Raw genomic sequence first — 12811 nt, 5'->3', positions numbered from 1 at the left:
TGGGGAGTGGGTAGAGATGGGGCTGGGTTTGAGGTGGGGAGTGGGTTGAGATGGAGCTGGGTTTGAGGTGGGGAGTGGGTTGAGATGGGGCTGGGTTTCTTTGTTGGTAACTCAGGCTGATGGTCTGAGGTAAGAAACTAACAGTCATTCGTTTCTGTGATAGGAGTGAGCTGCTCTAATCGACGCTCTGCGATTCCGACTCCAAGAGATTCAACAACACCTGGTAAAGATAAACCTGTCCGAGAGCGGTTCCGTATACCTCCTGGCAAGAAGGCAGCTGCTTCAGTCGGCTGTGACACTGCGGCTCCAACACGACCACTTCCAACAGCTTTAAGAATCAGAACCCAGGGTGAAGAAAGTGTTCAAGTTCGGCTCGAGACTCAGATTAAAGAACTGTTGGCAGAAGCCAAGACTAAAGATTTTGAAATCAGTAAATTAAGATGTGAGCTGAACCATCAACAAAATAAACATGAAAAGAATGATCTGGAAGAGTTGTCGGGGTTTCCTGGCAAAGTTGAATCACAAATAAAAACGCTGGAACAAAAAATCCAGATTCTCCAAAATGAGCTCGAGGAGACGCGGGCAGAGAAACAGATCTTACAGGAACAGCTCCTCACCCTGGAGCACCACAGAGAAGGTGTCCAGTCTGTGACCGAGGGTAACTCGCTGAGTTTAGAAGTCTCCCTCTATAGTGATCCCAGCAGCAGCCTCTGTACCCCATCGTCGTTGGAAAGTACCAGGAATCAAACTAGAGAATCATTCGATAACACCCTCCTGGCTATCAATGGGGGGAGATCTCTCAGCTCATTCCCCAACATGAGCAGTGTGACCCCCTCTCCAGATTCAAAAGACCGTAACAGAGTTTTTAACCCCTCTCTCATTAGCACTAATAGTGTTGAAGGCAATATCAGCTCCAGTGAGGAACCTCTGAAGTGCACTGGCTCAGTGTCAGTAGATTGCCTTGCTGAAAAGCTGCTTCAGATGGAAGAGAAACAGCATTGTACAGCAGAAGAGCTACAGGCGACCCTACAGGAACTATCTGACCAGCAACAGCTTGTTCAGGAACTGACAGCTGAAAACGAGAAACTGCTAGAAGAGAAAGCCAATCTGGAAAGTTCCTTCCAGCTCCAGCAGGAGAGGCTCCAGCAGCTGATCAGAGAGAAGGAGGAACCGGTGAGCCCATTGCAGGAGAGTCTGCAAGTGAACAGAGGGACAGAGCTGGCTGATAGTGTGCAGCCACATGAGGGGAAATTGTTTACAACACAACAGTCAGTCAGTAATTACCGGACTTTGCAGGAGAAGCCAGGAACTGAAGTCCAGCTGGAAAGTCTCCGATATGAGGTCAGAACGCTACAGAAACTGCTGAAAGCAGAGCAGGAACATAATGCTTCACTCACAGGTTCACTGGCTGAGAGCCAGACTAAAAATACTGGGCTGAGAAATCAGCTGAAGAAACACAAACTACTGGAGCTGGATAAAGATGCAGCTGTAAATGTCAAGCTGGCTCAGTCTGACAGAGAGCAAGTGGAACGTGCAGCACTGAGCCACAACTCGCTACAAGCAACCAATGCAGGCACTCACCTGCACAACCCCTCAGCAAAGGTGAGCATACATTGAGTGAAGAGGCTTCCTGTGGAACTACGGGCAGATCCCTGGATGTTTTAGGGATGGGGAAGTCAAATGAATTTTGCTTTTAACCTACACAAAAATGCAGCAATAACCTGCACATAGCGCTCAATGTCAGTAGCAGTTCACTAGTAGTACCTGAACATCGGAACTGATCTGGCTCCACTGCAGATCTGGGCCTCTGGTGAATATAGGCTCAGGAGCTAGTACATTACTTAACAAAACTTATTCACATCTGTTGAAATCCTGCAAAACCCAAGAAATGGCTTGAGAATGTAGGCAGCACGGTGTCTCAGTGGTTAGCACTGCTGCCTCACAGCACCAGGGAGCTAGGTTCAATTCCAACCTTGGGCAACTGTCTGTGTTGAACTAGCATGTTCTTTCTGTGTCTGTGTGGGTCCCTACGAGGTGCTCTGGTTTCCTCATTCAGACCAAAGATGTACAGGTTAGCCATGGTGAATGCAGGGATAGGGTTTGGGTCTCAGTGGGATGCTCTTTGAAGGGTTGGTGTGGACTTGATGGGCTGAAGGGCCTACTTCCACACTGTAGGGATTCTATGTTTACACAAAACACCACATTTTAATTCTATATGGAGAAGGAAGTTATTCAAATGTTTTCCAACCATTCCCTTGAAGATGCCAACTCTCACTGGGATACAGTTCCTGAAGGGGCTGTCTCTCACTGGGATACAGTTCCTGAAGGGGCTGTCTCTCACTGGGATACAGTTCCCGAAGGGGCTGTCTCTCACTGGGATACAGCTCCCGAAGGGGCTGACTCTCACTGGGATACAGTTCCTGAAAATGCTAGCCCCCTTCAGTGGGGGATGCTTTCTCTCTAAAAGGAAATGTTCTGGAATTTAAAAAGTTACAATTGATACATTTACAATATTCAAAGAAATGTTACTGAAGGTTCCCAAACTCTCATTTCTTCTAAAGCCAAGGCTCTAATCTGTAACCAAAATAAATATTGATAATTCTGCGAGTACACTTTGTGTTTCCTGATCAATTGAATTTGCAATCATTTTGGCATGTACACTCTCAGCAGTAGATTAATGCTGTTGTGACTTGCTTTGCTTAATGTGTGTCTAATCATCATAGTCTTCTTTGACCATCCATGAAGAAAGGATTCACTGGGGTGGCACGGTGGCTCAGTGGTCAGCACTGCTGCCTCACAGCACCAGGAGCCCGAGTTCGATTTCTGCCTCGGGAGTCTGTCTGTGTGAAGTTTGCACGTTCTCCCGGTGTCTGCGTGGGCTTTCTCCGGGTGCTCTGGCTTCCTCCCACAATCCAAAAAGATGTGCAGGTTAGGGTGAATTGACCGTGCTAAATTGCCCATAGCATGAGTTAGGGATAAATATAGGGTAGGTGGTTATGCTTCGGAGGGTCAGTGTGGACTTGTTGGGCTGAAGGGCCTGCTTCCTCACTGTAGGGAATCTATTTTTAAAAAATGAACTGCCAGTGTCGTGAATGAAACAACAAACTGTGGACACTGGAGATCTGAAACACAAACAAATTCCAGTAGGTATGGCACAATCTGTGGGAAGAAAGCAGCAAAATGAAGAGTCATTGAACTTGAAACTTTACCCCTGCATCTCACGGATGCTGTCAGCCCTGCTGAGTTTTCCAGCAGTTTCTGTCAGTGTTTTGATCTTAGTTTGTTACCAAATTTGTGCAGTTTCAACACAAAGTTCTGAGGACATTTGTGATTCCAGGCGCAGTCTGAACAGGACATATCACAGCTTGAGGAACCGTGTCTCCCTGCAGACAAGCTACAGGGTGAGACAAGAAACAGAGAATCAGAAATCAAAGACATGAAAGAAACCATCTTCGAACTGCAGGACCACGTGGAGCAACTTCAAGCAGTCCAATTGCATAACAACAAGACCATCCTGGACCTTGAAGGTAAGTCAGTATTTCCATCACAGATAGTCACGACTGGACTGATAGTGAGGGTGAGAGGTAGGTTCTGGAACTTTTTAATTCCAGAACACCCAACACCCTAAAACCTTGTCCTGACACCTCAACATTCATCAGCCAGAGAACACTGAACTGGGTCAGCCTTAAAGATACTGTGGCTAGGAGAGCAGGTCAGAGGTTACAAATTCTTCAGAGATTAATTCACCTCCTGACTCCTCAAAGTCTGTCCATCATCTACAAAACACAAATCAAAGTGTGATGGAATACTCCCCACTTGCATGGATGGGTGCAGCTCCAATAACACTCCAACAACTTGTCACTATCCAGGACAAGGCAGCCCACTTGAATGGCATTGCATCCATAAACATCCACTCCCTTCACCAATGCTCAGTAGCAGTAATGTGTACCGTCTACTGCAGAAATTCATCCAAGATCCTTAAACAGCACTTTCCAAATCCACAACCATTTCTAACTAGAAGAACAGGACAGTAGACACATGGCAGGATCAGCCCTTGCAAGTTGATCTCCAAGCCACCCACCATCCTGAGTTGGAAATATTTCACTATTCCTTCAGTGTTACTGGGTCAAAAGCCTGGAATTTCCTCCCTAAAAACATTGCAGGTCTACATACAGCACATGGACTGCAGTGGTTCAAGAAGGCAGCTCACCCCCACTTTCTCAAGGGGCAACTAGGGACAGGTAATAAATACTGGGCCAGCTAGTGAAGCCCATAACCCGTGAATTAATAAAAATGTAAATTTAGTCTTTGTTAACTTCATTGGTTTTCTTATAATACTGTCTAAGTAGCATTCTGTATTCACCTTTTCTCTGCCCAATTCTGTGCTTCTCAAATCTTTTCTGAAATCTCATTGCCTTTATCAACTGCTCTTTTCTACCCTCCGCCCAATGTAGATCCTCCTCCATGAGGTTTGCACCTGTTATTTGGTTTTGTCCTAATATTCCATTATTTTAATTGCTTCACCACATTGTCCTGACATAAAATGTGACAAACCGACTGTCACTCGCGAACCCTTTCCTGTTTCCTGATGTGACTCCATGCTTGTAATGTCAATACAGATATTGCAGATTCTACCAGCCAATATGCAATATTTACTTTATTGTTCAAATTTCATTTTTCTTTTAGAAATGTAATAAATCCCTAAAGAATTCTGTATTTTATTACAGTACAAAAATGTAAAGAATTTGCAATTGTTTCTGGACCCAAGTCAGACATTTATAATAGGAACTGTGTTCAGGCATCGGGGTATGCCAGCACCTCTGCACCTGAGCCTAGCTGGACTGTGGTGCACTAATTAATTGATTAATGCATTGATTAATTCCTTTTCTTTTCAGGGAAAGTGATGACTTTAGAACAGCAGAAACGGGAATTGGAGAAGCAACTTAAGATGTCTAACAAAAAAATGAAGGTCAGTAAAACTGTCCTGAGTGAAAGCAGGACCCCAGTTGCACCTCTCACTTCAATCTGCTTTGAGTAGGATTTTTAGATTAGATTCCTTCCAGTGTGGAAACAGGCCCTTTGGCCCAACAAGTCCACACCAACCCTCCGCAAAGCAACCCACCCAGACCCATTCCCCTACATTTACCCCTTCACCTAACACTACGGCCAATTTAGCATGGCCAATTCACCTAACCTGCACATTTTTGGACTGTGGGAGGAAACCTGAGCACCCGGAGGAAACCCACGCAGACACGGGAAGAATGTGCAAACTCCACACAGACAGTTGCTCGAGGTGGGAATTGAACCCGGGTCACTGGCGTTGTGAGGCAGCAATGCTAGCCACTGTGCCACCGTGCTGCCCACTTTAGAGCTATACACAATAATACAACAGCTGAAAGGTATCCTGCATTGGTCCAAACTGGATATTTGGACAGATCTGCTCATACTTATAATGGCTCATGGATAAAGATCTAGATTTCCATGCATTAGGGACAAGTCCAGATCCATTCAAGAATGTGGGTGGTTTCTGATCCCAGGAGTCCGAACCAATTCCCTGCTCTGGCTATTTTCACCATTGCGTCCAGTCTCTGTTCCAAACTCTTTAATTACTGACTTTATTCCTCTCCTTGGCAATAGTCTGAGATTGTCCTTCTGTTCATACTCTTGGTTTGATCCCAAGGTAAGCTTCCACTTTGTTCATGTCATCATTAGAACTGATTAATTCCAGCTCTGTAACATTATTTGACTTTCCTCTATGCCGTGGCTCATCTGGTCTTGAAGTCCTCATCCATTCTTTCGTTACCACTAAGACTTGACAATTCTGCTCACACCTGGGTGGTCTCCCAAATTCTACCCTCATTCTTACAAACCTCTGTTGCTCATATCTTAACTCACAACAGGCTCCATTTTCCTGATTTTTCCTATAAACCTCCATTCCCCAACTAATCAAGAAACTCTCTCTATCTCAGCCTCAAATATACACAAGGACTGTGCCCCAATAGCTCTCTGATGTAAGAAGTTCCAAAGACTTACCACCCATTGAGAAAAGAAATTCCTCCTCATCCCAGTCTTAAATTGGTACATCTTTATTCTGACACTATGCCTTCTGGACCTAGACTTTCCCATCAGGGGAAACATTCCCTTAGCATTGACCCTGTCAAGCCCCTTAAGAATCCGAAATGTTTCAATAAGATCACCTCTCATTCTTCTAAACTCCAGTGAGTGAGTACAGTCCCAACCTGTTTAGCTTTTACTCATAAGACAATCCCTCCATCCCCGAGATCATCCTAGTAAACCTTCTCTGAACCACCTCCCGTGAAATAATATCTTAAATAAGGGGACCAAAACCGCTCACATATGTGGTCTCCGTATGTGGTCTCACCAGTACCTTGTACAGTTGCAGTAAAACTTCCCTAATCCTATACTCCAAACCCCTTGAAATAAGGGTCACCATTCCATTAGCCTTCCTGATTACCTGCTGCACCTCTGTGCTAGCTTTCTATGTTTCTGTTTTTCATTCGCAAGTACTCCCAGGTCCTTTTGTATTGCAGCTTTCTTCAGCTTTTCTCCATTTAAATAATATTCTGTTTTTTGTTTTCCCTTCCAGGATGAACAACTTCACATTTTTACACATTATACTCTTTTTGCAAACTTTTTGCCCACTTAACCTCTCAGCGTCTCTCTGTAAACCATTTGTATCCCTCTCACAACCTGTCTTTCCACTTATTATTGCGCCATCTGCAGATTGGTTGCATACATTTGCTTCCTTCCTCCAAGTCATTAATATGTGTTGTAAATTGCTGTGGTCCTAGCACTGATCCTTGTGGAACCCCACTGGTGACAGTTTGCGAACCTGAGAAAGAGCCCCTTATCTCCACCTGCTGTTTCCTGCCCATGAGCCAATTCTCTAACCATGCCAATATACTATTTCCAACACAATTGGTTTATAATCCTTAATTTGTATATTAGATTGTGTGAATGTTTCATTGAGTAAGACAAGAGACTCTGATCATCATCAAAAACAACTTTCTAATCATCTTTGTATCTGGAAACCACCTGAGCAACTTCAGAGGAGCATTTTAAAGCAAGGTACTGCATTGGACCACATCAGGTGATGTTAGGTCAGGTGACCAAAATGGTGGTTAAAGAGATATGTTGCAAGGGGCATCTTAAGGAGGACTGTGAGATAGAGGGGGGAGAGAGAAGAAGGAAATTCCAGAGTTTGAGGCCTTGGTAATTGAGGACCCAGCCAGGATTAAAATTGAAGTGTGTGCAGGAGATGAGGATTGGAAGAATGGAGAGTTGGAGGAGATTACAGAGAGAAGGTGAGTAAGGCCATGGAAGAGGTGACTTTAAAATCATGTTGTTACTTGATATGGGGCCAGTGTGAGTTAGAGAGCTGAGAGGAAACTGGGACTTGGTGTGAGTTAAGACAGCAGAAGTTTTGGATGATCTCAAGTTTACAAGCTTGTGTTGGTCATGTGCTAGTTAATCATCGTCCTGAATGTCTTGTTGCAGTAGCTATTTAGTGGTTACATCAGAAAATCAGAGATTTCCAGAACATGGCTACAACTTCCACTGTGGCAGCTGGGCAATTTATATTTAATTAAATAAAAGAAATCTGGAATTGCAAATTTCTCTTAGTCATGGTGATCATGAAACTACAAGTTATTTTGTAAAAACCCATCTGGTTCACTGATATCCTTTAGGGAAGGAAATCTACCACTTGACCTCCACGTGATTTTCGAACCATAGAGATGTGACTGACTCAAACCTCCCTCTGGATAGCCATGCACACCATTCAGTGTAATGAGGAAAGTGCCTCACCAGCACCTTCTCGAGAGACAACTATGAATGCAAACAATGATTAGCTTTCAGTTATTCTCACATCTAGTTCATGGAGAACAATAAAGGTGAGGAAAGACTCCAGACTATCTGATGAATTCAGTGACTTATACTCGATGGAGTTGAGAAGGATGAGGGGAAGATCTAATTGAAATATGCAGAATACTGAATGGCTTGGACAAAGTAGACATTAGGAAGGTGACTTGGACCCAAGGGCATTGCTTTAGATTAAAAGGAAGACCTTTTAGAATGGAGATAAGGAGAAACTTCTTCAGCCAGAGAGTGCGGAATCTATGGAATTCATTGCCACAGAAGGCTATGGGGGCCAGGTCACGGAGTATATTTAAGACAGAGAGAGAGATAGGTTCTTGCGTATCAAGGGGATCAAGGATTATGGGGAGAAAGCAACAGAATGGGGTTGAAAAACTTATCAGCATGATTGAATGGAGGAGCAGACCCGATGGGCTGAATGGCCTAATTTCTGATCCTATGTCTTATGGTCTCATGAATCTGTTCTCCTTTCTGGGCAGGAGGAGGCTGAGGAGTGGCATCACTTTCAGGCAGACCTGCAGACGGCTGTGGTGGTGGCTAACGAAATCAAGTGTGAGGCACAGCAGGAGATCCACGTTCTCAAGAGGAAGCTGCAGGAGGCAGAGCAGGGAATGGAGTTACTGCAGCAGGAGCTGGAGGACCTGAGGGGTAACAGGTTGGTCACATGGGCAGTACCAGCGAGCTATCGCTCTCTGTCATTAACCAGCTAATGCTTGTGTCTAATTGTACTGTCCTGCAGCAAGCTAACCCAGAAGCTGATTCACCCCTTACAAAACTGGTGTCGTCTGGAAGAGAGAAGTTTGACTTCTTTAAACATTCACAATAGTTTGGAATATTCCACAGAGGAGGTCAAATGGAGGGTCATCACCTCCAGAACTGTTCAGAGATAGAGTGCTCACTGCACTGAGTCAGGCCGGCAAGAGGCAGCTTGGAGAGGCTGAAATGGCCTCTAAAGGACCAGATGGAGAGGGATTACTGCAGTTCCCAAGGTGAGATAGTCACAGACTGCACAATTCAAGCAATCAGCAATAGTAGACAGGGCACAGAACATGCACACTCTCTTTGTCTCTCTCTGTCTCTCTCTTTCTATCTTTGCTCTGTATCATTCTGTCCCTCACTCTCTCTTTCTGTGTCTGTCTATCCCCCTCTCTCCCTGTCACTCTGTAACTTTTTATCCAGTCTCCCTCTCTGTTTCTGTTTCATTTCTTCCTCTAACATTGAGTTTATGTTGGTAATTATGTCGTTTGAGTGCGAGATAACTCGATAGACGTTTAGGATGCATATATTGAATGAAATGGTAGTAAAGCTTCCATTTAAACCACTTACACATTCCAATAGCTGTTGAAAAACTCCCACCTCCCTCCTCTTCACTCACACTTGCCCTCACTTCCACCTCACTCCCCCATCACTCACCCCCTCCCCCTCACCTTCTTCACTTCCCCTTCACACCCCTCCTCCTCCATCTCCTCCTCCCCATCACTGTCTCTCCTCCAGCTACAACTCACTACCCTTCCCCTTCCTGCTGGATTCCCAGTTTCTTATGATATCTGCTCCTCAAAAGCAGCTTTGACCCACAACAGACTTCACTTCTGTCTGGGACACTGAGTGAGGAGTAGTTTCTACATCTGAGAATAACCAGTCAGTGTGCAACTAGTGAGCAAGAGTGACTTAGCCATCATCACCCCTGTGACTGACATACAGCTATCTCACTTCAATATGGAGTTGCATCAGAATCCAAACACATTTTATTGGGAATTCCAGATAGGTTGGCTGTAGGTGCTCAAACATCGCAGATTTGGCACCCCCATCATCTTCAGCACAAGGTCCTGGGAATACATCTGGCATTGCAGTGAGTTCGGGGTGACCCATCAGAAAGGTTAATTGAACAAGAATTATTCCTGATCAGAGACACTTTTCACTTAAACTCTTGCTCTGAATGGACATCCCAGAACACGTTAATCTGTCTGTACTGAGCCCGGGTCTCCTGAATGGTCTCTCTAGCAGCACCTGCTCTCTGTGCTTTGCCACCTCTTGTCCAGTCTCTGCACCAGCTGCACCTTCAATATTGCTTCAGCCTTTCACCCAAATCAAACTTTCTCTGAGATAGTTTCACTCATTCCTCCACAGGTCTGATCCTTCCCAAGTGTGAAGCAAATCTGAGCCGGTGACCGAGACCCAGGAGCAGCTCCTGGATTAGGGACCGGAGCTCAGGAGAAATTTCTGAAACTCCGAGTCCGGCTACCTGGACACTGGCCACAAGTTTCGTTAAGACTGTTGGAAGGGGTATCCCAGGAACCAGAGCCCTGTCTGTGTGAACATGGATCTTTCACAGTGGGCTGTTGTGATCTGGAATGCGCTGCCAGAAAGGGTGGTGGAAACAGATTCAATAGTAACTTACAAATGGACAGCAGATAAACACTCAAAGGAAAAATATGCAGGGTTCCAGAGCATGATGGAGGGTGCAGACCTAATTAAACAGATGTTCAGAGAGCTAACTTGGGCACAATGGGCTGAATGTCATCCTCTTATGCCTTTTGATCTTATAATAAATTAAGAGGTGGACCTGATCTCAGCAGCTTCACTTCATCCCTCAATCCTCTCAGTGTCTGTCGTGTGACTGTTCCTGACTCACTGCCATTTCACGCCAAATGTGGTATTGCTGCCACCTGTTGGTGGCTCTGTGTCTGGTAGTCAGCTATCTATTGCTCAGTCAGACATTGTATACACACAAACTTCTAAATCTTGCCTTTTATTAGCAATGTTAGGGTGGAATGATGCAGATTGTGTAAAACATTTAGAACATAGCAATTACAGCGCAGTACAGTCCCTTTGGCCTTTGATGTTGCGCCAACCTGTGAAATTAATCTCATGCCCATCTAATCTACACTGTTCCATAATTATCCATATGTATGTCCAATGCCCATTTAAATGCCCTTACCGTTGGCGAGTCCACTATTGTCGCAGGCAGGCTGTTCAATGCCCTTACTACACTCTGAGTAAAGAAACTACCACTGATATCGGTCCTAAATCTATCACCCCTCAATTTAAAGCTATGTCCCCGCATGTTAGCCTTCACCATCCGAGGAAAAAGGCTCTTACTGTTCACCCTATCTAACCCTCTTATTATCTTATACGTTTCGATTAAGTCACCTCTCAACCCTCTTCTCTCCAATGAAAACAGCCTCAGTTACCTCAGCCTTTCCTCGTAAGACCTTCCCTCCATACCAGGCAACACCCTAGTGAATCTCCTCTGAACCCTTTCCAAAGCTTCCACATCCTTTCTATAACGCGGTGACCAGAATTGTATGCAATACTCCAGGTGTGGCCTTACCAGTGTCTCATACAGCTGAAGCATGACCCCGTGACTCTGAAACACAATCCCCCTACCAATAAACACCAACACACTATATGCCGTTTTAACAACCCTATCAACCTGAGTGGCAACTTTCAGTGATTGATGCACCTGGACACCAAGATCTTTCTGCTCATCTACACTGCCAATAATTTTACCATTCGCCCAGTACCCTGCATTCCTGTTATTTCTTCCAAAGTGAACTACCTCACACTTTTCAGCATTAAACTCCATTTGCCACTTCTGAGCCCAGCTCTGCATCTCATCTATGTCCCTCTGTAACCCAGAACATCCTCCGGCATTATCCACAACTCTGCCTACCTTAGTGTCATCTGCAAGTTTATTAACCCATCCTTCTACGCTCACATCCAGATCATTTATAAAAATGACAAACAGCAGTGACCCCCAAACAGATCCTTGAGGCACACCTGAGCTCCAGGATGAACATTTCCCATCAATTACCACCCTCTGTCTTCTTTCAGCTAGCCAATTTCTGACCCAATTTGCTAAATCACCTTCAATCCCAAAACTCCGTATTTTGTGCAATAGCCTTATCAAACACCTGACTGAACTCCACATACACCACATCAACCACTTTACCTTCATCCACCTGTTTTGTCACCTTCTCAAAGAACTCAATAAGGTCAGTTAAGCATGCCCTACCCTTCACAAAAACGTATCTCTAATCAATTTATTCCTTTCCAGATGATTATAAATCTATCTCTTATAATCTTCTCCAACACCTTACCCACAACCGGAGTACGGCTCACTGGCCTATAATTACCAGGATTGTCCCAACTTCCCTTCTTAAACAAGGGAACGACATTTGCTGTCCTCCAGTCTTCTAGCACTACTCCTGTCGACAATGATAACAAAAATCAATCTGCAATCTCCTCCCTGGCTTCCCAGAGAATCCGAGGATAAATTGCATCCGGCCCAGAGGTCTTTTCTATTTTCAGATCTTCCAAAATTACTAAAACCTCCTCTTTGTCAATCTCAACCCCATCTAATCTAGTAGCCTGTATCTCTGTATTCTCATTAACATTGCCCTTTTGCAATGTGAATACTGAGGAAAAGTATTCATTAAGCGCTTCCCCCATGTCCTCAGATTCCACACACAACTTTCCACTACTATCTTTGATTGGCCCTAATCTTACTCTAGTCATTCTTTTATTCCTAATACACCTATAGAAGACCTTAGCATTTTTCTGGATCTTATCTGCCAACAACTTCTCACGTCCTCTCCTGGCTCTTCTCAGCCCTCTCTTTAGATCTTTTCTGGTTAACTTATAACTCTCAAGCCCCCTGTCTGAGCCTTCACACCTCATCCTCACATAAGCCTCCTTCTTCCTCTTGATAAGAGCTTCAACTTCTTTAGTAAACCGTGGATCCCTTTCTCAACAACTACTTCCCTGCCTGATCGATATATACGTATCAAGGACCCGCAGTAGCTGTTCCTTTAATAAGTCGCACATTTCAAGTGTGTCTATCCCCTGAATCCCAAATCTTGCCTAATTGCATCATAATTGCCTTGTGCCCAGTTATACTTCTTTCCCAGCGGTA

The 12811-nt window shown here is 44.6% G+C and overlaps 1 protein-coding gene across 1 annotated transcript in view; it reads left to right on the top strand.

Moving 5' to 3' along the window:
• The window catches only part of LOC122563846 (cytospin-B-like), a 37159-nt gene extending 26664 nt beyond the window's left edge, over positions 1 to 10495 (top strand). The window contains exons 3-7 of the mRNA XM_043718037.1: positions 164 to 1602; positions 3338 to 3527; positions 4896 to 4969; positions 8376 to 8551; positions 10024 to 10495. Of these exons, the coding sequence (XP_043573972.1) occupies positions 164 to 1602; positions 3338 to 3527; positions 4896 to 4969; positions 8376 to 8551; positions 10024 to 10045 (1901 nt within the window). The 3' untranslated portion in view covers positions 10046 to 10495. The remainder of the gene's footprint in view (positions 1 to 163; positions 1603 to 3337; positions 3528 to 4895; positions 4970 to 8375; positions 8552 to 10023) is intronic.
• Positions 10496 to 12811: the final 2316 nt, after the last annotated feature.

This window comes from Chiloscyllium plagiosum, chromosome 28 (assembly GCF_004010195.1).
Source record: "Chiloscyllium plagiosum isolate BGI_BamShark_2017 chromosome 28, ASM401019v2, whole genome shotgun sequence".
In the NCBI taxonomy this organism is placed as follows: domain Eukaryota; kingdom Metazoa; phylum Chordata; class Chondrichthyes; order Orectolobiformes; family Hemiscylliidae; genus Chiloscyllium; species Chiloscyllium plagiosum.
The sequence above is the reverse complement of the archived record's forward strand: the minus strand, read 5'-3'. Positions and strand labels throughout refer to the sequence as shown.